Source organism: Pan troglodytes, chromosome 15 (genome assembly GCF_028858775.2).
Source record: "Pan troglodytes isolate AG18354 chromosome 15, NHGRI_mPanTro3-v2.0_pri, whole genome shotgun sequence".
Taxonomy (NCBI): domain Eukaryota; kingdom Metazoa; phylum Chordata; class Mammalia; order Primates; family Hominidae; genus Pan; species Pan troglodytes.
This window is the reverse complement of record NC_072413.2, coordinates 75,320,857-75,341,933: the sequence shown is the minus strand read 5'-3', so window position 1 is coordinate 75,341,933 and position 21,077 is coordinate 75,320,857. Positions and strand designations below refer to the sequence as shown.

Here is a 21,077-nt window from a genome sequence, read left to right as displayed (position 1 = left end):
AGAGGGTTCACTACTGTTTTGCACAGTATTGTAATGCAGAAATTAAAAGTGTTCCCTACACATTCGTGTGTATTTATTTATCAAGACAGGAAGGTCTTGCTCTGTCATGCAGGCTGGAGTACAGTGGTGTGATAATAGCTCTCTGCAGCCTTGAACTCCTAGGCTCAAGCCATCTTCCTGCCTCGGCCTCCCAAGTAGCTGGGACAACAGATGCATGACAACATACCTTGCTTTTTTTTTGGTAGAGATGGGGTTTTGCCATGTTCCCCAGCTGGTCTCAAACTCCTGGATTCAAGTGATCCTCCTACCTCAGCCTCCAAAGTGCTAAGATTACAGGTGTCAGCCAGCTGCTCAGCCACATTCATGTGTTTTTGGAATTTTTCTTTGTTTTGGGAAGGGAGTATATATATATAATCTACTCATATTCCCTCTGTGGGCTATAACAGCAAATGATACGGGTTTTTTTATGGTTCTTGGTGCTTAGGGGTTTCTTAATAAAAATAATAATTTCATAAAAAAAGCAATTCATTACACTTAGCACTGAAATCAATAAATATAATCTGACTATCTCTCCTCCTATTCAGTGATTTTTAAAAGTGTGTCTGAAATTCATCAATGAAACAAGAAGTCCTCTGACAGGTGAAAGATTGAACTAAAACTGCAATTTCTTTCTTTAGTTATTATTCTTTTTGAGACAGGGTCTCGCTCTGTCAATCAGGCTGGTGTGCAGTGGCATGATCATAGCTCACTGCAGCCTTGACCTCCTGGGTTCAAGTGATCCTCCCACCTCAGCATGCTGAGTAGCTGGGACTACAAGTATGTGCCACCACACCTGGCTAACTTTTAAAATATTTTTTATAGAGCTGGGGTTTCACTATATTGCCCAGGCTGGTCTCGAATTCCTAGGCTCAAGCGATCCTCCTACCTCAGCCTCCCAAAGTGCCGGGATTATAGGTGCGAGCTACTGTGCCCGGCCTCTCTAGTTCTGATGAACAAACGACAAGCAGTAGACTTTATTTTTGCCTATGACTTAGAGCAACTTACTGGCAAATTACTTGAGTTAGTAAGGATTATTGGAAATAGGTATTTGTGAGGATGATTAGTTTTCTAAGGATTCATAATCCTACATTCTAAGGTGGTAGCTTATACTCAGTGCGTGGCATCACGGCAGAACACCTACTTCACATGGCCTCAACCAGTTACCTGCAATGCCTGTGGTTTTCAAGAAGACAATTATTACTATATTATCATTGTAACTTGTGTTGATCATTGTTTTCAAAGGCTGCTGTTCTTTTATTTGTAAACTACTGATGGTTTTGCTTCATCACCAATTTATTGTGTATTGGTTATTACCTCATAGTATGTAACTATGCATATTTGTATAATTGGAATCTATAATTTATATGATCTAAACCTAAAGACAAAGACATAATTGTTGTGGTTAAAATATGAACCATCTATGCCACTATTATTATTATTATTTCAGAGATGAGGTCTCCCTCTGTTGCCCAGGCTGGAGTGCAGTGGCATGACCATAGCTCACTGCAGCCTCAAACTCCTGGGCTCAGGCATTCCTCCCACCTCAGCCTCTGGAGTAGCTGAGATTACAGGTCCAAGCCACTGCAGCCAGCCTATACCAGCATTATTAAAGCAGATGTATAGTCTCCTTAACATCTGTTTGTTAATTCATCTAACAACATGGATTAATCTTAAATGCATTTTGCTAAGGAAAGGAAGCCGGACCCAGAGAATGTGCATTATTTGAGTCCACTTATGTGACATCAAAAACAGATTAGGGATTACGGTAAAGGGATGGGCTGACTGCAGAGGGAAATTCTAGAGTGACAGAATTGTTCTGTATGGTTCTTTGGTGGTGGATACATGAGTGCATGCATTTGTCAAAACCCACAGAACTACACACAACAAAGAATGGTTTTACTGCATGCAAACTTTTAAAAAGCCAGGAAGAGAGGCCAGGCGCAGTGGTTCATGCCTGTAATCCCAGCACTTTGAGAGGCCAAGGTGGGTGGATTGCTTGAGCTCAGGAGTTTAAGACCAGCCTGGGCAATATGGTGAAACCCCATCTCTGTCCCCTCAAAAGTACAAAAAATTAGACGGGTGTGGTGGCATGTGGCTGTAGTCCCAGCTACCCGGGAGGCTGAAGTGGGAGGATTATTTGAGCCCGGGAGGTGGAGGTTGCACTGAGCTGAGATTGCACCACTGCACGCCATCCTGGGTGACAGAGCAAGACCTTGCCTCAAAAAAAAAAAAAAAATCCAGGATGTTGGGGTGGAATAAAGGCTGTGGACAAATGAATCTAACTGTATTATAGAGTAAGACATAATCTCACTGAAGGGGGTGGGGAAGAAAGGTGCTGACCTGTAACTTTAAGAAAACAGTGCTTTGTCTAGATACTGTAAGGCTAAAGACAGAAACAGCTGTACACAAACACTGAACTCTATTTGGTAAATCTGTTTTTCATAGGGAAACATATTTACATATAAGGAGAGCCAAGTTTCTCAATGTCAGAAAAAGTAGTTATAAACAGGCAAGGGGGTATAATCCCAGCACTTTGGGAGGCCAAGACAGTCGGATCACCTGAGGTCAGGAGTTTGAAACCAGCCTGGCCAACATGGCGAAACCCCGTCTCTACTAAAAATACAAAAAAATTGGCCAGGTACAGTGGTGGGCGCCTGTAATCCCAGCTACTCGGGAGGCTGAGGCAGAAGAATTGCTTGAACCTGGGAGGCAGAGGTTGCAATGAGCCGAGATCGCGCCATTGCACTCCAGCCTGGGTGACAGAGTGAGACTCTATCTCAAAAAAAAAAAAAGAAAAAAAAAGAAAAAAAAAGGCAAGTGGGGTTGGGGATAGGAAGGATGGGAAGGAAGGCTAGAATGAACTCTGTGATGTTAGACTAGAGATATCAGAGAGCTCAATCTTTTTTTTGAGATGGAGTTTCACTCTGTCATCCGGGCTAGAGTGCAGTGGTATGATCTCAGCTCACTGCAACCTCTGCCTTCCGGGTTCAAGGGATTCTCCTGCCTCTGCCTCCCTAGTAGCTGGGATTACAGGTGCGCACAACCAGGCCCGGCTAATTTTTTGTATTTTAGTAGAGACAGGGTTTCACCATGTTGGTCAGGTGGTCTTGAACTCCTGACCTCAGGTGATCCACCCGCCTGAGCCTCCCAAAGTGCTGGCATTACAGGCATGAGCCACCACGCCCAGCCCCCATGCTTATTTTAATACATATGTATATATAGAGATAGATACAGAAATAAGATAGATATTTGTGTACATATGGGTTAGTATATATACATTTATTTCCTAGATCTTTCTGTTAAGAGTGCATAGAAGCAGTGACACTCAGTAGCAACAAGCACAACTAGTGTCCACATCTTGGTTTCTAAATACCATCCTCTGATAAAATCAACCAGGGCTCCTTAGAAACATGGCTGATTCTGGGGCTGCAGCAGGAAAAATATGAGTCTGAAGCAACTTATATTGCCAGAAGGTAAGGAGATGCTTTAAAAAAAAAGGGAGGACATGTCAAAAGGCCACAGGAGCCAATTTAAAAGAGCTCCCAATGGTGAAAGATGGCACAATTTGAGCAACAAAATAAATAGCAATAGAACTGGGTTATAACCCCAAAAATAAATATACAAAGTCCATACTAATATCAATGACTGAATGGATTAAAAAATGGGAGAGAGGGGACAATTAAATGTAGAAGAATTCCTTACAGAAGAGTTCCAATTAAACATAGAAGGGCTGAGAAGATAACAGAAAATGGCCATAAATTAACTGCAAGACTTGTATAGGAGGTGCACAGTGGCAATGTTGTTCAGATTCTTAGCAGCATGTCCAGAATTCCACACTCTCAAGCAATCTGCTCGCTCTTCCTTCCTTCTATTCTCCCACAAGTCCATAAATGATGATATGGGAGACTCAGCATGAAAAAGATAACTATACTATTTAACTGTTGTTATGGGATAAATTGTGGGTGAACTAGGTGCTGTAAGTACAATGGAGACATTTTAAAAGCTGTGTATATCAGTAAGGAAGACAGCTACAGCATGTATGACCTCCTAGAAGTTACCCTGTGTCTTAGAGCATAATCAAGGTTTTTTTTTTTTTGAGACTGAGTCTTGCTCTGTCACCCAGGCTGGAGTGCAGTTCATGGAGAGCACGATCTTGGCTCACTATAACCTCCGCCTCCCAGGTTTAAGCTATTCGCCTGCTTCAGCCTCCCAAGTAGCTAGGACTACAGGCATGCAACATGCCTAGCTAATTTTTGTATTTTGTATTTTTAGTAGAGAAGAAGTTTCACCATGTTGGCCAGGCGAACTGCCAACCTCAGGTGATCCACCTGCCTTGGCCTCCCAAAGTGCTGGGATTACAGGCGTGAGCCACCAGGCCTGGCCATAATCAGCTTTTTCATGTGGGTCTAAGTGTCAAGCAAAGCTTATCTAACGTAACCTTTGAATGTCTTGGTCTTTATGTTACTCTAGTGACCTCAAGGGAAGGCCACATTTGTCTGAGGTGACTGTGATAATGAGTATCTCAAAGTTTGCTTATTCAAATTTCTTAGATAAAAGGACAGACCACTGGGTTTGTCATTTACTCTTGAGGATTTCAGAAGATTTTTAAAACCGCTTGTGTCTCGCAAGATAAGAAAAACTATAATTAGAATTTTTATTACTGCATGTTGATATTGTACTTTTGGAATTAGAATGCCAAGGGAGCTGAATGAATTGTCTGACTCTTAAAAATGCCTTCTCATGATAAAAAGCTGAAATTCTTGGTACTTAAATGTTCCAGGAATTTGACAGGTTACTATTTTGCTAATTCTGTTCCTTATTATTATTATTATTTTTAAGCGAAAGCAAGTTTATTAAGAAAGTCAAGGACTATGGCTGCTCCATAGGCAGAGCAGCCTGTTCCTTATTTTTATCTAGAAAATTCATTATACCTTAAGTAGAAATTAGAGTTCATAAAAACAGCTGTATCATCTTTGAACATAAAAAGAACAAGATATTTATCTGGCAGTACTTGGTAGTTAAGTGAGGGCATGGTTGGAAATACAAGTATATAATAAATGATCCAGGCCGGGCATGGTTCATGCCTATAATCCCAGCACTTTGGGAGGCTGAGGCGGGTGGATCACCTGAGGTCACGAGGTTGAGACCAGCTGGCCAACATGGTGAAACCCCGGCTCCACTAAAAATACAAAAATTAGCCAGACATGGTGGCACGTGCCTGTAATCCCAACTACTTGGGAGGCTGAGGCAGGAGGATTATTTGAACCTGGGAGGCGGAGGTTGCTGTGAGCTGAAATCGAGCCACTGCACTCCAGCCTGGGTGATAGAGCAAGACTCTGTCTCAAAAAAAATAAATAAAATAAAGGATCATTTCCACATCATAATGTTTATAGTACATGGAAGTTTATGGTAACAAAAATGTTCACTTAGGCAATACAGTTAAATAGAACATGGACTGGGAAGTCACACAAAATGGACTTAAATCCTGGCTCTTAAACTTGTTATCTGAATATAAGTCGGGCGTGGTGGCTCATGCCTATAATCCCAGCACTTCTGGGAGGCCAAGGCTGGCAGATCACTTAAGGTCAGGAGTTTGAGACCAGCCTGGCCAATATCATGAAACCCTGTCTCTATTAAAAATACAAAAATTAGGCTAGGCGTGGTGGCTCACGCCTGTAGTCCCAGCACTTTGAGAGGCCAAGGCAGGCAGAGCACGAGGTCAAGAAATCAAGACCATCCTGGCTAACACGGTGAAACCCCATCTCTACTAAAAATACAAAAATTAGCTGGGCGTGGTGGCACGCGCCTGTAGTCCCAGCTACTCGGGAGGCTGAGGCAGGAAAATCGCTTGAACCCGGGAGGTGGAGGTTGCAATGAGCTGAGATCGTGCCACTGCACTCCAGCCTGGGCAACAGAGTGAGACTCTGTCTCAAAAAAAAAAACCCCAAAAAAACAACAAGAAGAAAAAATTAGCTGGGCATGGTGGCGCACACCTGTAGTCCCAGCTACTTGGGAGGCTGAGGCAGGAGAATCGCTTAAACCCAGGAGATGGAGGTTGAAGTGAGCCAAGGTTACACCACTGCACTCCAGCCTGGGTGACAGAGCGAGATCCTGTCTCAAAAAAAAACAAAAACAAAGACAAAAAACAGAAAAAACGTATTATCTGAGTAGCTTGTTAAGTTGTTTCACCTTTCTGGGCCCCAGTTTTCTATAAAATGGGAATTAGTGAAATAATACATATAAGAGGCCCCAAACACAGTAAGCTCTCAGCAAAGCATAGCTATTAGCAGAATTTAAGAAAGTAAACGCTCAGTTAGGACTATATGTTTAATAATTTTAAAAGTTTTGTTATATCTTCTTGCTAGTAAAAGGACTCAGGTATTAACAAGTGTAGTTTTCTTATTTCTAAACCATATGACTTATGGAATTACAGGGTTATAAGGCCTGTTGAAGAGTCATCTAGGGAAGAGATTCCAGGGCCTACCCAGCCCTAATGAATCAAAATCTCTGGAGGATGAAGCCTAGGAATGTATCTTTTTCAAAAAATCTCATTTGATTCTGAAGACGACCCAAGTTTGGAAACCACTGAGGTGGTACATTTCTGGGCATGGGTGTGCTGAGCAAAACCATGGTTATGCCAAGAACTGTCCATTCTTGGAGGGTTATTGGGGTGGGGTGCTAAAGGAGAGGTTACACGTGAGATTGTTTGTGATGCTTTGTAAATTGCAAAGCACTACAAATGGAGGGTACTGTTATGCAAAGGAGAATAATCATGAACTGTTGGTGCTGGAGATTTTAGAAAATTGATGCTCAGAGTGGTTAATGTAGCTTGTTTCAAAGTTAGGCAGCAAAGCAGGCAAAATACATATGGTGTTATATAAGTGCCAAATGGGTGTCAGAGACACGAAATGTCATGAGAACTTGGGATGGGGGCTACTGTGGGCTGGAAATGTTACAAAAGACTTCTTGGGGAGATGCAAATGAGGAATTGGTCTTGAAGGATGATTAAGATTCATATTAGTAATACAAAGGATGGGGGAACTGAGCAAAGATATAGAGAGAAGAATGCACCAGGCAGGTTTGCGAAGGTGTGAGTTAGACCTGGTGGTAGGCTGGAGCACAAAATTCATGTGGAGGAGTGGTAGGGGAGAGAACTTGTGGAGGGCCCTAAATTCTAAACTAGGGAGTGGAGACTATCTTGGTAAGCAGAAGGGATCCAAAGAAGGTTTTTGAATAGTACATAAGTAGGTGGAAAGTGAGAGCATAAAAGCAGGGCCCTTGAATCCAAAGGGTCCATTGAGACAGGCTAAAAGCGAGAGGCCACTGTGGTGTTCTAGGCATTAGGCCATAAGGTCTGAAAAGTGGGAATGAAGAAAGCCAGACGGTGTAAGTCCCACAGGAGCAATGGACAGTTCTTGGAATATTTATGGGGATCAAAGGAGAAAGAGGAGGCAACCACCGTGAGCCTGAGGAACTGGAATTATGATGACACCATTGACAGAAGTGGGAGGCCAGGCTGGAGGAAAAAAAGGTTGGTTTGAGACAGATGGTGGCACTGTTAACAGTGCTCTGTAGGGAAACTTTGGACACAACTCACCTTCATGTCCTCAAAGTTTGTTATCCCCATCTGAGGGAGGTTTGAGCAGTTGACGTGAATGAGTTTTCGGCCACTGATGAAGTTTGTGATAAAACACTCCTGTCAATACAACAAGGACATCACTTAAAAAATGTACTGCAAATAGAAGGAAGAAAGGGAGGGAAGGGGGAGGAAGGGAAGAAGTCATGTTTGTTCTACCCTGAGAAAAAAATATTATTTTCTTTTGTTTTTTCTTTTTTAGAGACAGGGTCTCACTCTGTCATCCAGGCGGGAGTGCAGTGCCGCAGTCATAGCTCACTGCAGCCTTGAACTCCTGGACTCAAGCAGTCCTCCCGCCCCAGCCTCCTGAGTAGCTTAAATTTACTTTCTATCCCAATAATGGCACAATTTTTCCATGTAATCTCTTTATTAAATTTTACACTGCTCTTTAACTGTTTTTTTTGGGCATGGTACAACCAGTGCTTCTTCATGTCTCAATTACATTTGCAAGTATAGTAGGTACAAAAGGTTTCAGATCTTGTATTGTTTTGTGGTAGCCTTAAACCTAGTTGGCATCAGTGAAACAAGAGGTTTACACTGTCTTTTTACTAAAACTAGTTTTGGTTAACTGGCTAACTTGAATTAATACACTTAAGTGCTCATGATACAGGTGACATATTTGGGGCAGACACTTTAAAAAGTAATAGCACAAGTTCAGAGCAAGGGAGCTGCCACTAAAACAACTTGACAAAGTACCAAAAAGCCTACCTTGAACAAAATCTACTTAAAAATACAGTTTTCTATGAAAGGAGGTCTAAGGCCGGGCACGGTGGCTCACGCCTGTAATCCCAGCACTTTGGGAGGCTGAGGCTGGCGGATCACGAGGTCAGGAGATGGAGACCATCCTGGCTAACACAGTGAAACCCCGTCTCTACTAAAAATACAAAAAATTAGCCAGGCATGGTGGCGGGCGCCTGTAGTCCCAGTCCCAGCTACTCAGGAGGTTGAGGCAGGAGAATGGCGTGAACCTGGGGAAGGTGGAGCTTGCAGTGAGCCGAGATCGTGTCACTGCACTCCAACCTTGGCAAGAGTGAGATTGTGTCTCAAAAAAAAAAAAAAAAAAAAAAAAAGAAAGGAGGTCTATATACTCTTCTTGGTCTTTTATTCAAGGATTGCAGAGAAGTGTAATCACTAGAAGAGGAAAAACAAACCGATGTGACCCTCCCTTCCTCTCCCAAAATACAAATATACATCAGTGGCAAGGCCAAAATTAAAATCCAAGTTACCTCTACCACAGTCCAGGACTTTTTGATACTCCTTCCGGTAAAGAGGTAAGAGCTCAGGCCAGGTTAGAAGGAATAAGAAGTAGACGGATGACAGCATGTGATTTCAAAACATCTTATTTTTGTATACCTTGTATTGAGGGAAGCCTAGCTGGCTAATCCACTCTGCAACTTCCTCTGGATCCCAATTAAGATGCTCAAATTGTAACTCAGTCCCTTTTTCTGGCTGGGTTTTGTCATCTTCAGAGACCCGTTCCTTCAACTCTTGGGACAAATCTACAACTTCCTTTTCATGAACGAACTCACTTAATTCTGTCTGAGACTCTGACGGATCTGAGTATGAGCATTCTTCACTGACATTAAGCAATTTTTGGAGTGGTTGCAGAAACTCATCATGTGTACCAACTGATTCTTCACTTTCTCTGAGAGATCCTAATGCGTAATATTCTTTTCTAAATTCGTCACTTAGTGACAACTTTCCTCTTTTAGGCTCACGGTGCTCTAGCTCATCGTTTCTTACAGAATACTTAGACTTTATTGGTTCTGGCCTTTCTTCCTTGGAAAATTCTACATGTGTCTCTCTCGGTTTGGTTTCATCTGGTAACTCTAGAATTTTCTCCTCAGTTGGCTTTGTTTGTGTTTTCTCTTCAACTTGTGGGTTGATCTCCTGTGGTAGCACTGGACCAGTCTCCTCTGGTGGCTGTGGATTTTTTTCCTCATTTGACTTTCTTATCTCTTCTGGACTTTCTGGTTTCATCATTTCTGATTGTTCTAGAATTGTTTCCTCATTTGGTTTTCTTGATTCTTCCTCAGGAAACTCTAATTTGATCTCTTCTAGTGGCTCAGGAACGTTCTCATCAGTAGACTTTCTTGGCTTGTGGTCTGGAAAGTCTGGTTTAGTCCACTCAGGTAGTTCTGTCCCTTTCTCCTCAGTTGCCTTTCTTTGCATCTCCTCTGGAACCTCTGGTTGAGTCTCTTCTGGAGGCTCTAGACCTGCCTCCTCACTAGACTTTCTTGGTTCCTTCTCCGGAAATTCCAGTCTAGCCTGCTCGGGTGGCTCTGTCCTTTTCTTCTCAGTTGACTCTCTTTGTGTCTCCTCTGGAATCTCTGGTTTGGTCATCTTTGGTGGCTGAAGATCTGTCTCTTCAAGTGATTCTCCTAGTTTCTCACTTGGAAAATCTGGTTTGGTCTGCTCTGGAGGCTCTAGACCTGTCTCTTCATGTTGCACTCTAAGTGATTCCTCTGGAACCCCCGGTTCAGTCTCCTCCTCTAGTAATTCTAAATTTATCTCTCTGACTGTGGCCCCCGAAACCTCAGACATGGTTTCCGTTGGTGGCACTGGATCTGGATCTGTTTCCATAGCTGACTCTAGGAACACATCCTCTGTAACATTTGGTTTAGCCTCCTCTGGTGGCTCTAGGTCTGACTCTTTATGCGTTTCATCCATAGGGGCCTCCAAATCTTTGAAAAACTCTCCCATCTCTCTGGATGTTTCCGACTTTACCTCTTGGTGTATCCCTGGTTCAGTTTCGCTTGGTACGACTCTCTTGGACTCCTTGGCAATTCCTTCCTGGGACGTCCCGCCAGGTTTCAGCTGCACGTTCTTAGCACTCTCTGGCTCCCCCTCTTTGAAGTCCTCTTCCTCGGTCTCTGGCTGTGGCTCTTGGTAAATCTCTGCTGGTAGCTTCGAGTCTGCCTTTGCCATGGTGTCTGGTTCGGCATTTTCATACAATTTATGAAGTCCAGGCAGTTCAGGCCTCTCAGGCTCCGGCTCTCCATCTTCATCTGGGCCGGAATCATAATCCTCCGGGACTTCAGCCATTTGCAGCTTAGCAGACGCGCCGCGGCTTCCTAGCAACCCCAACTTCCGATAGCGTCTCTATGGATACCACGATTTCCGGCAGTGTCTTCCTGACTCTTCCCCAGGTTTTGTTTGTTCTTTCAAGCCCTGACTTTAAAAATCGTCTGTCAGAAGCACGCAGTAACCCTCCCTGCGGCCTCATCGCCAGCCTCAGCGGGCCAGAGCTCCTGTGGCCGCCCCTGGGTCAGCTAGCTTTTCAAGCGGCCGCCGCGCCGCTTCTTCCGGCCTGCAGGCTGCGCTCGGCTGTGCTCGGCGCTCGCTCGGCCTTCGGCTGTTTCCGGAGCCACGCGCGGCTGGCAGCGGAGAGCTCCGTGCGCGGGCTGCAGATGTCTGACCTGCAGGCGGCTGAGGGGCCGGGCTCCTGGAGCCCCACAGCCCGCCCAGGGTCGGCTGGCGGCGTCGGGGACTGCCAGGGAGTGGAGGGGAGCCAGGCGGCCGCCTCAGGTACGCAAGGCCCGGGCGCTGGCGGGTGGGTGCCGCCCGGCCTCAGGGCCCCGCACCACGGCGCGAGCCTCCGCCGCGCTCTGTCCTGGGCTTCCCCGCGGAGCGGACCCACCTCGGCACCCCCTTCGCGCGCGGGGCCCCTTCCCCGCCGCTGCCACCACCCGGGCCCTGGGCTCGAGGTTATTTTCTACTCACTCCTGTTTCGAAATGCCTTGATTCCTGCCCCGCTTCCTTTCTGAGATCTGCCCAAATGGTAGTGACAGGGTGGCTCTGCCCCTGGTGCCTCTTCAGCTTCAGTTTCAGCTTCACCCGGGGTTCGGGTCCCACCTCCGTCTGCTAATCACATCTAGACTGCCGACCCGAACCCTACTGGCCTCGCCGCCCCCTGCTTCTGGCTCCCCACCCTATCCCCATCTCAGTCCCCTGCCCCAGCCTTACCACGCGCCTCTCGGCCCCCACCCGGGTTGGCAGCCTTGCCTTCCTCTGCCGGAAGCCCACCTCGCCCTAGCCTTCCTGCACATAGGCCCCCTGGCCTTGCTGCCATCCTCTCCATCGCTCAGAGTGGGAAAAATGAAAAGCAGAGTTGAAATAGGTAGTGTCTGGGGTCTTTTGCTTGAACACAGTAGCCAAAGCAAGAGCAGGAATTAAAAATTTGGCCTACCTCCCTCATTCTGAAGACCCTCATCCTCTTCTTGTCCAGGACGACGTCTCCATTTCTACTAACGCGAGTTCCTCTGTGTGTATTATTTCAGTGTCCGAAGACAAAAGAGTCCATCCATCACACTTTCTTCTTTCAGCCTCCTGAACACCACACACGATGCAACTGAAAGGATGCTCTTTTGAAATACGAAAGGGTAGAGGGGAGAGAACTGGTCTTATTTAAGTAGCAAATATAAATTAATTTTCTAGGTCTGAAATTAAAATAGACACCATAAAGTATAATGGTTGAGGCACTACTGTGGAGCCAGGGTGCCTGGATTGGAGTCTGAAACCTCAGTTTCCTCATCTGTAAAATGTGATTACTAAAAATATCTGCCTCATAGGATTATTGTGAGGATTACTTGAGCTGCTTTGTCTAAGGCATTTGGTGTATAGCCCATGGTACACACTATACTCGTCTCAACCATTGTGACAGTAAGGTCTCTTTTTGTTCAGTTGAACTTCCTGTGCCGCCAGAGGTGTTCTTGGATGTATGGCTTCCAACATGGTGCCTTTTTCTGTCTTGTACTCCGATCCCAAGTATCTTCCCTCTCATAATGCTGCCTTATTCAAACACACACACAACTCACCCAGCTCTTTCCCATGACTTTATATTCTTTTACTTTAAAACACCTGACAAATTTTGCCTTTTTTTCTTACGAACTCTGCTTTGTATTAAATTAAAAATCGTTGGCATATATTTAACGTAGCAGTAGAAATTCTAAGCATGTCTAAAAGACTAAGCAAGTAAACACAGAAAGGTAAGTCTTGTAACACTTGTCCCTTGCATGCGCCAGTATTTACAAATTAAGCATGTTTTTACTTCCCCTTTAGGTTCTCATGTGTTTATGGCAAACATACCCACGCGTTTTAGATAGATGAGTGTGTTTTTTTTTTCCTCCTGACATCTAATTCATGCCTGCATTCACTTCCTCCCAGGACATTGGTAGACATGCTTACTTTCCTTCCTCTTACCCTCAGAATGCAGGGTGATAGTTTTTTTTTTTTTTTTTAAATGTCATGTAGGGGTTTATTATAGTAGCCCAGAGCAAGCTCTTCCTCTTGAGGTAGGATTTGTTGCTAATAAAATAATAGTAATGATAACCTACAGATATTGAATGCTTATTCTGTGCCAGAGGTGGAAAAAAATTTACTTATATTTTCTGATTTAGTCAGGTCAACAATCATTTTCTTCCCATTTTACAGAGGAACAAACTACAGCTGAGAAAGGTTAACTTACCTGTTCAAGTCAGCGCAAGTTTTTACTGTCTGGATGAAATTGTCATCTTGTTATGATGAAGTCTATAATTGTTTGTTTTTATTGGCCATGAATCAAGTATTGGTACTCGCAGACAGGTTATGGTCTTTGTCCTCAAGGTGTTTTCAGTTTGATGAGATGAGAGATCCATTTCAGGGAGAAACAATTAACAATTCAAAACATTATATAATTGGGCGTCTTTTATTACAATTCTTTATCTACTAAGAAACCTGCTTGGAGTTAGGAACGGAATCTCTCTTGCTTGTTTATTTATCTAGAGCCCTTGATGTTGTGTTTTAGAGGTTTTGCAAATATTTGCTGAGTTTGATGGTGAGAGAAAGTCTGAATGCAGAGATTTGGATGAGCATCTAATGAATGTGAAGAATTAGGGTTGAGATAACCAAGAATGTTCCTTGGGTTAGAGCAATGGTTCTCAACCAGGTACGATTTTGTATCCCCAGGGCATGGCAATGTTTGGAAACATTTTTACTCGTCACAACTGGTGGCAGCTATTGCTGACATCTAGTGAGGATAGGCTAGGGATGTTTGCTAAACATCGTGCAAGGCACAGGGCAATCCCCATAACAAGGAGGTATCTGGCTCCAGATGTCAGTGGTGCTGCTTTTGGGAACGCTGTGTTAGAGTTAAGCTGGGCTTCCAAAGCAGTGTGGAAATATTTTATTTGGCCTGGACCAGAGGCTTGGGCGTGAACCCCAAAAAACTGCTTTAAACTTGGAATTTGTTTGATTGGATCCTTCTGCCATCTTCCTCTAGAAAATGATACAATGAGTAAGCAATAGAGCTCTAAGAAAGAATGAAATTTAATGAGATTTCTCTCACCCTTTCAGAGAGAAAACAGCAGTAAGAAATGGAATTGGATATTCAGGTGTTCTGTTAGTCCATTTGGAATACCTGAGACCGAGTAATTTATAAGAAAAGAGTTTTAATTGGCTCATGGTATTGCAGGGTGTACAGGAAGTGTGGTGTTGGTATCTGTTTCTGGTGAGGGCCTCAAGAAGCTTAGAATCATACTGAAAGGGGGAGCAGGTATGTCACATGGCGAGAGTTGGGAGTGAGAGAGAGAGAGACGGGAGGAGGTCCCAGACTCTTTTAAACAACCATATCTCAGGTGAACTAACTGAGTGAGAACTCACTTATCATCAAGAGGATGATGCCAAATCATTCATGAGGGATTCATCTCCACGATCCAGTCACCTCCCACCAGACCTCACCTCTAACATTGGAAATCACATTTCAGCGTGAGATTTGGAGGGGACAAACATCCAAGCCATATCAGGTATTGTTGAGTTAAGGGTTTTGGTTTTTCGGTGTATCTTATTCCTTCAAAGCAGGAATGTGTCATTATCCAGAATAACCATAACTTGTTTTTTAAAAGTGTTCTCTGCAGAGAATAGCTATTGAGTGTCTTCATGTTTGTTAGCTGAGGTTTTGGTGAAAAGGAAGGAAAGGATTTATGTTCTTATGAACTAAGCTCTCCAGTGGTCATGGTGTTCTTATTGTTTTATGCATTGTAATTGTTTTTAATAGTCTTTTATTTGAGGCACCTGGGTTCTTCAGTTCCCCAGAGGAGAGATAAATCATTCTTTAATTATGAAACTCTCTGAGGCATACTTGTTGCATCACTTAAAGGCAGGTTTTTTTGTTTTTGTTTTTGTTTTTGTTTTTTTAAGTTTAAAGGAAAATAAAACTCTATTGTGATCCTGAAGTCAGCAGTAGAAGTTAGTTTGGTGTGTATGACCCCCAGAGCTATCAATACATTTAGATGTTGAGGATGGAAACAGGTCAGGTAAACTTGTTCATGGTTCTAAGGTAGAAGTTAGAATATTACAATAAGTTTTTTTGCAGTGATGAAAATATGTCATATCTGTCCCAGCTACTCAGGAGGCTGAGGCAGGAGAATCACTTGAACCCAGGAGGCAGAGGTTGCAGTGAGCCGAGATTGCACCACTGCACTCCAGCCTGGGCGACAGAGGGAGACGCTGTCTCAAAAAAAAAAAAAAAAAAAAAAAAAAAAAAAATATATATATATATATATATATATATATATATATATATATAATATCTGTGGCTATTTCAATGTGCATGAATTAAAATTCAAAATTTGGTGGCTACCATGTTGAATGGTAAGAATAATAGGGAGTCTATGACAAACAGCCTTGATGTTTTTTAGTTTTCTATTGTGGTTTTATGTCAAAATGTTAACATTTTATCTGCCTGTGGCTTTCTTTTTCTTACAGTGGTTGTGTTTTTAGTGTCCAGATAGTCGATTAGTCAGATAGTCGATTAGTCAGATAGTTGATTATTCATGTCGTGATTCAGTCTAAACAGTATAACCAAAGGTGCACAATCTGAGTGACCTCTCAGGAGCATGTCCCACTCAAGGGCTGAAGAGAAATTGGATCACATGGTCACTAGATTTGGTTGGAACATAAACTCACTTAATTTGTTTTCGTTTAAGCCTCTTGAGTCTGCTGTAACCACATAGCCTGCTTTTAGTTCTTCTGCACTGGAATCTAAAATGACAGGCTAATTATCTCTTTGCAGCCTGTTTACTGAGGGGGAAATCCTCTGAGGCCTGTTCTAAAGAACCCTGACCTGATATTCAAATGCTTTTGAAAAAAACCTGCTTTTTGGTTCTCCTTGTAGGGAAAGTACGAAGTACACAGTAAGTTTGAATCCCTAGCATGATCAGAATGTCTGAAACCAGACCCTTTGGTAATGTAGAAAGAAAATGCACATTTAAAAAGTTGTCAAATATAAAATAAGTTATTTTAAGGAAGTTCCTTTTTTCTCTCTCACCTTTGCTTTAGTGGCCATCAATGATAAATTAAGTTATTGTTAAGCTTCCATTTTTCCTCCTCCGTTCATTGTTTCCGAGATTTCGGCCACTGAGGAACCATGGTAATGACTTTGCCACACTGGAGAATACCGTTACAGTATTAGTTATTTACTATTTTTTCTTGACATTGACATTTAATTGACATTTTAATTGATACTTAAAAGTTGCATTCTAAATAATACCTACGATATTACTAGTTTGATATATCCATTTTTCTTAATATATACTAGAATACATATTTTTAAAAATAAAAAACATTTCCCCACATACCATCTAAATTTGCAAAGTCTGGCCTGATTTCTCTCATCTCTTCTAGGAATACTTTCAGAATTAGCTTATATTTGGCTAATATAATGAAAGCTATACTATAGGAAAATTGGCTTTTTCTTCTGCATAGTGGCTTAAATTTCACTGGAGAACTTCAGGAAACCTAAAAGGCTGTGCTCATAATTCTCTCTCACTGAAACAGCGCTGCATCTCCCACACTTTATACTTCTGGAAATAAAGTTATGTTTTTCTTTCTCCTTTTCTTACTTCCTGCCTCTCTGAATCCAATTATAAGTTGTTTTACCAGTAGTTCTTATGTAATTTAGGGCATTCTTTAAAATTAAAAATAATTTAGGGCATTCCTTTAAAGTTAAAAATCAAAAGCTCAACTCCTTATGAGATGGAAAGAAAAAAAATCAAAAGCATATTTTTTTTCCAGTATACATTAAGTTGTTAAAATGCTATGAGAAGTGGTGCTTACCATGTGAAAAATGCTCAACCTAACTCATAATAAGGAAATTGGAAATCCTAACTACACTTGGTAGTTTGCTAACTCACTTTGTTGGTCGGTGTGCAGAAGCAGACACTCTCATGCCTTGCTAATGAGATTGTAAATTGGTACAGATTCTATGGAGGGCAACTTGTCAATATCCATCAGAATTACAATATATGCCCCTTTGACTCATTCTTTCCAGGAATTATAGATTTATTTATTCTCCTGTTTAATGACATAGATACAAGGTTATTATGGCATTGTTTGTAATGGTCATACATTATGGAATATTCACCCAATGAAATACTAATCAGCTGTAGAAAAGAATGAGGAAGCTTTTCATGTGCAGTTATGGAAAGGTCTTTGAGATATAAGTGGAAAGAACAAAGTACACAGTAGTATGTCCAGCATGCTCCCCCCCACCTTTTTTTTTTTCTGAGGCAGAGTCTCGCTCTGTTGCCCAGGCTGGAGTGCAATGGCGTGATCTTAGCTCACTGCAACCTCCGCCTCCCGGGTTCAAGCGATTCTCCTGCATCAGCCTCCCAAGTAGCTGGGATTACAGGCATGCACCACCATGTCTAAGCATGCCCATTTTTTGTGTAAAAAAGTGAAAAAGTATATATATACACACACACACACACACACACACACACACACACATACACATACTTTTTTTTATATGCATAAAACATCTTTGGAAGACTACACAAAACCAAATAACATTGATTGCTTTTGGAGGTAGGGACTGACATGGGAGGAAATTTTTCACTGTATACTTACATGCTTTTTGGATTTTGAATAATGTGGATAAATTATTCAGAAATAATAAAAATAGTCTTTAAAATATATAAATATATGTGTACATAGATAGACACACACACAAACTTGGCATGAGACTTCACTATGTCTATATCCTAAATAAGAGCCTTTCTATAGGTCTGTATTCTGTTTCTGCTCATCAGGAACTGACATTTTCTAGACCTTTTTCTCTCAGTGAATTTTTTATAAAATAAAGGTTATAAGTCTCCTTAGAGATTAATTTTATGTTATTCTTTAAATCCACTACTGTCTTTCATTATTTTTTTGCTAGTTTCATTTCTGTCTAAAAATTTAACCTTTTTGAAGTCTTCGTTACGATCCAAAGGACAGGATAAGCCAAAGGGGGATAGACATAGTAGATAAACTGATATTATTAATCAATGACAGAGAGAGGGCAGAATTTTTTTTTTTTTTTTTTTTTGAGACGGAGTCTCACTCTGTCGCCTTGACTGGAATGCAGTGGTGTGATCTCGGCTCACTGCAACCTCCGCCTTCTGGGTTCAAGCGATTCTCCTGCCTCAGCCTCCCGAGTAGCTGGGATTACAGGCTTGTGCCACCACGCCTGGCTAATTTTTGTATTTTTAGTAGAGATGGGGTTTCACCATGCTGGCCAGGTTGGTCTCGAACTCCTGACCTTGTGATCTGCCCGCCTCGGCCCTCCCGCCTCCGCCTCCCTTACAGGCATGAGCCACTGTGCCCGGCAGAGGGCAGAACTATTTTTGTTTCTATTTTATTCACTAAGGTATATTCAGATTGATATGGGTAAATAGGCAATATGGATTTCTGTTTTCAGTAATAGCAGACTAGGTAATTATCTCTCATTGGGGACAATTAGAAAATATGGGTGAAATATAAACATCTGCTGGAAGATACTGGAGAGATAGAAAGATCATGAAGAATTACCTAGCTGTGATCCATGTGAGAGCTATAGAGATCCAAGGACAAGAGTCTATTTTGGGGCTCTTTTGTCTCCTGAGGGTACATGCTGGATTCCTGAGTGGGGAAGCTGAGTGACAAGGTCATGAAAAGTGCCTCTTTGAACTAAAGTAACAGGAAATGGATTAGTGTTCAGGACCCATCAAGTAAGGGGGAGCCTGGTGAACTCCATTTCCTTTGGGTTAGGGCCATGAAAGGCCATGCCCTAAAAGTCGTTGCAGGGAGTGCAACTCAGCTTCAGAAACAGCTAAGTTCATGAATTGGGATTTTTGGGTGGCTTTGACAAGCTGGTTCTAAAATACATATAGAAATAGAAGGCCACAAATAGCAAAGACACTCTTGAATAAGAACAACAGGGAAAGATTTGTTCCATCCAACATCAAGACTTATTTTAAAGTTTTTAAAGAGTAGTCAGGCTCTAGGAATAGAATCAAAAGCTTAGAAACATGTTTATACGGACACTTGCTTTGCAACAAAGATTGTTAACATAGAGCAGTGGGTAAGGGAAGGTAAATGTTTCTGGGACAATTGAATATTCGAAGAGAAAGGAAAGTAAAGAAACGTAATCTTTACCTCACACATCATACACAAATCAACTCGGTAGATTATAGAACAGTATGTGAAAGGTAGTACATAAGCACCTACCTATAGGATATGGGAGAATATTTTTGGATCTCAATATAGTGAAAGACATCTTAGACAGGACATACAAAGACTAAGGAAGGCAAATTTGATAAATTTTGAGTACACAAAAGTACTTTGGTTCATCAAAGGCTACCATTAAATGGGAAAAGTCATGTCACAGAGTGGAAGCAGGTAATTATAATACATATACCTGACAAAAGGTTTGTATCTAAAACTCCTATAAATAATAGAAAGGGACTGGGCTTGGTGGCTCTTGCCTGTAATCCCAGCACTTTGGGAGGCTGAGGTGGGCGGATCATGAGGTCAGGAGTTCGAGAACAGCCTGGCCAATATGGTGAAACCCTGTCTCTACTAAAATACAAAAATTAGCTGGGTGTGGTGGCACGTGCCTGTAGTCCCAGCTACTAGGGAGGCTGAGGCCGAAGAATCTCTTGAACCCAGGAGGCGGAGGTTGCAGTGAGCCGAGACCATGCCACTGCACTCCAACTTGGGTGACAGAGTGAGACTCCGTCTCAAAAATAAATAAATAATAAAAAGGACAATCCAGTAATAAAATTGGCAAGAGACTTGGAGAGGCACTTCACAAAAGAAGATTTTTAAATGGCCAAGAAATACGAGTCATCAGTGAAATACAAACTAAATTAGCATACATCTACCAGAATGGCCCCCCCAAAAAATTTTAACATGACCAAGTGTCAGTCAGAGAAGGTCCAGAGTAATGAAAATGATGCTACAATGCTGGTAGCATTATATTTGGTACAACCCCTTTAGAAAATAGTTCGGCATTATCTACTGAAATTTAACATTCAAATTTCTATGACTTAACCGTTTCCATTCTGACATTTATATCCAACATAAATGCATGCACTGTAGCCAAGACACAAGAATATTCATAGCAGCATTATTCATAATAGCCCCAAACTGGAGTTAACCTAAAGTATCATCAACAATAGATAGATAGCTCATGGTGGATTCATGGAATAATGTACAGCAATGACAGTGAACAAACTGGCTGGGTGCGGTGGCTCATGCCTGTAATCCCAGTACTTTGGGAGGCTGAGGAAGGCAGATCACCTGAAGGCTCAGGATTTTGAGACCAACCTGGCCAACATGGTGAAACCCCGTCTCTACTAAAAATACAAAAATTAGTTGGGTGTGGTGGTGGGCGCCTGTAGTCCCAGCTGCTCAGGAGGCTGAGGCAGGAGAATCGCTTGAAGCGAGGAGGTGGAGGTTGCAGTGAGCCGAGATTGCATCATTGCACTCCAGTCTGGGGAACAAGAGTGAGATTCTGTCTCAGAAAAAAAAAAAAAAAAAGTTAACAAACCTACCTACAATTACATGGGTGCATCTTTTGATGCAGATTTTGATGGATGCATCAATCAAAATAATGACTGAAATAAGCAAGACCCAAAAGAAAACATTCTTTTTCATTTTCCTTTATATGGAATTCAGAAAACAGGCCCAGTGAAGCAACAGTGTTTAGGAATGCTTACTTAGGTGGCCCAGCTATAAAGAAAGCAAGGAAATAATGTCCATAGTTGGGATAGTGGTTTTCTTACCTTAAGGAGGAAAGGATCAGGTAATGATTGGGAAGGTCATGAGTGGTGCTTCTGGAGTGTTAGAAGTGTTCTATTTCTTGGCCTGGGTGGTGTTTGTGATTATTGAGGTATACACTTTTGTGTACTCTTCTACATTTGTGTTATATTTCACAATAGAAAAGATTTAAAAAGTTGTTTTTTTTAAAATTTTTATTTTTAGACAGAGTCTTGCTCTTTCACCCAGGCTGGAGTGCAGTGGTGTGATCTCGGCTCACTGCAACCTCTGCCTCCCAGGTTCAAGCGATTCTCCTGCCCCAGCCTCCCAAGTAGCTGGGATTAGACACACACCACCATGCCTG

At 42.3% G+C, this 21,077-nt stretch overlaps 2 protein-coding genes across 7 annotated transcripts in view; one reads left to right on the top strand and one right to left on the bottom strand.

The window, feature by feature from the left end:
- Positions 1 to 11,057, bottom strand: part of SAMD15 (sterile alpha motif domain containing 15) — a 72,035-nt gene extending 60,978 nt beyond the window's left edge. Inside the window, exons 1-2 of one of the 5 annotated variants that reach the window (XR_010150835.1) lie at positions 8,902 to 11,057; positions 7,637 to 7,735 (exon numbers count right to left, since the gene is read on the bottom strand). Coding sequence is in view for 3 of the 5 variants with exons in the window: in XM_016925809.3 (XP_016781298.1) it covers positions 7,637 to 7,735; positions 9,029 to 10,720 (1,791 nt within the window). In the remaining 2 variants the exon portion in view is untranslated. 5 annotated transcript variants of the gene reach the window in all.
- Positions 10,780 to 21,077, top strand: part of TMED8 (transmembrane p24 trafficking protein family member 8) — a 42,459-nt gene continuing 32,161 nt past the window's right edge. For both annotated transcript variants that reach the window (XM_024348816.3, XM_054666183.2), the window contains exon 1: positions 10,780 to 11,203. In XM_024348816.3, the coding sequence (XP_024204584.2) occupies positions 10,780 to 11,203 (424 nt within the window). The remainder of the gene's footprint in view (positions 11,204 to 21,077) is intronic.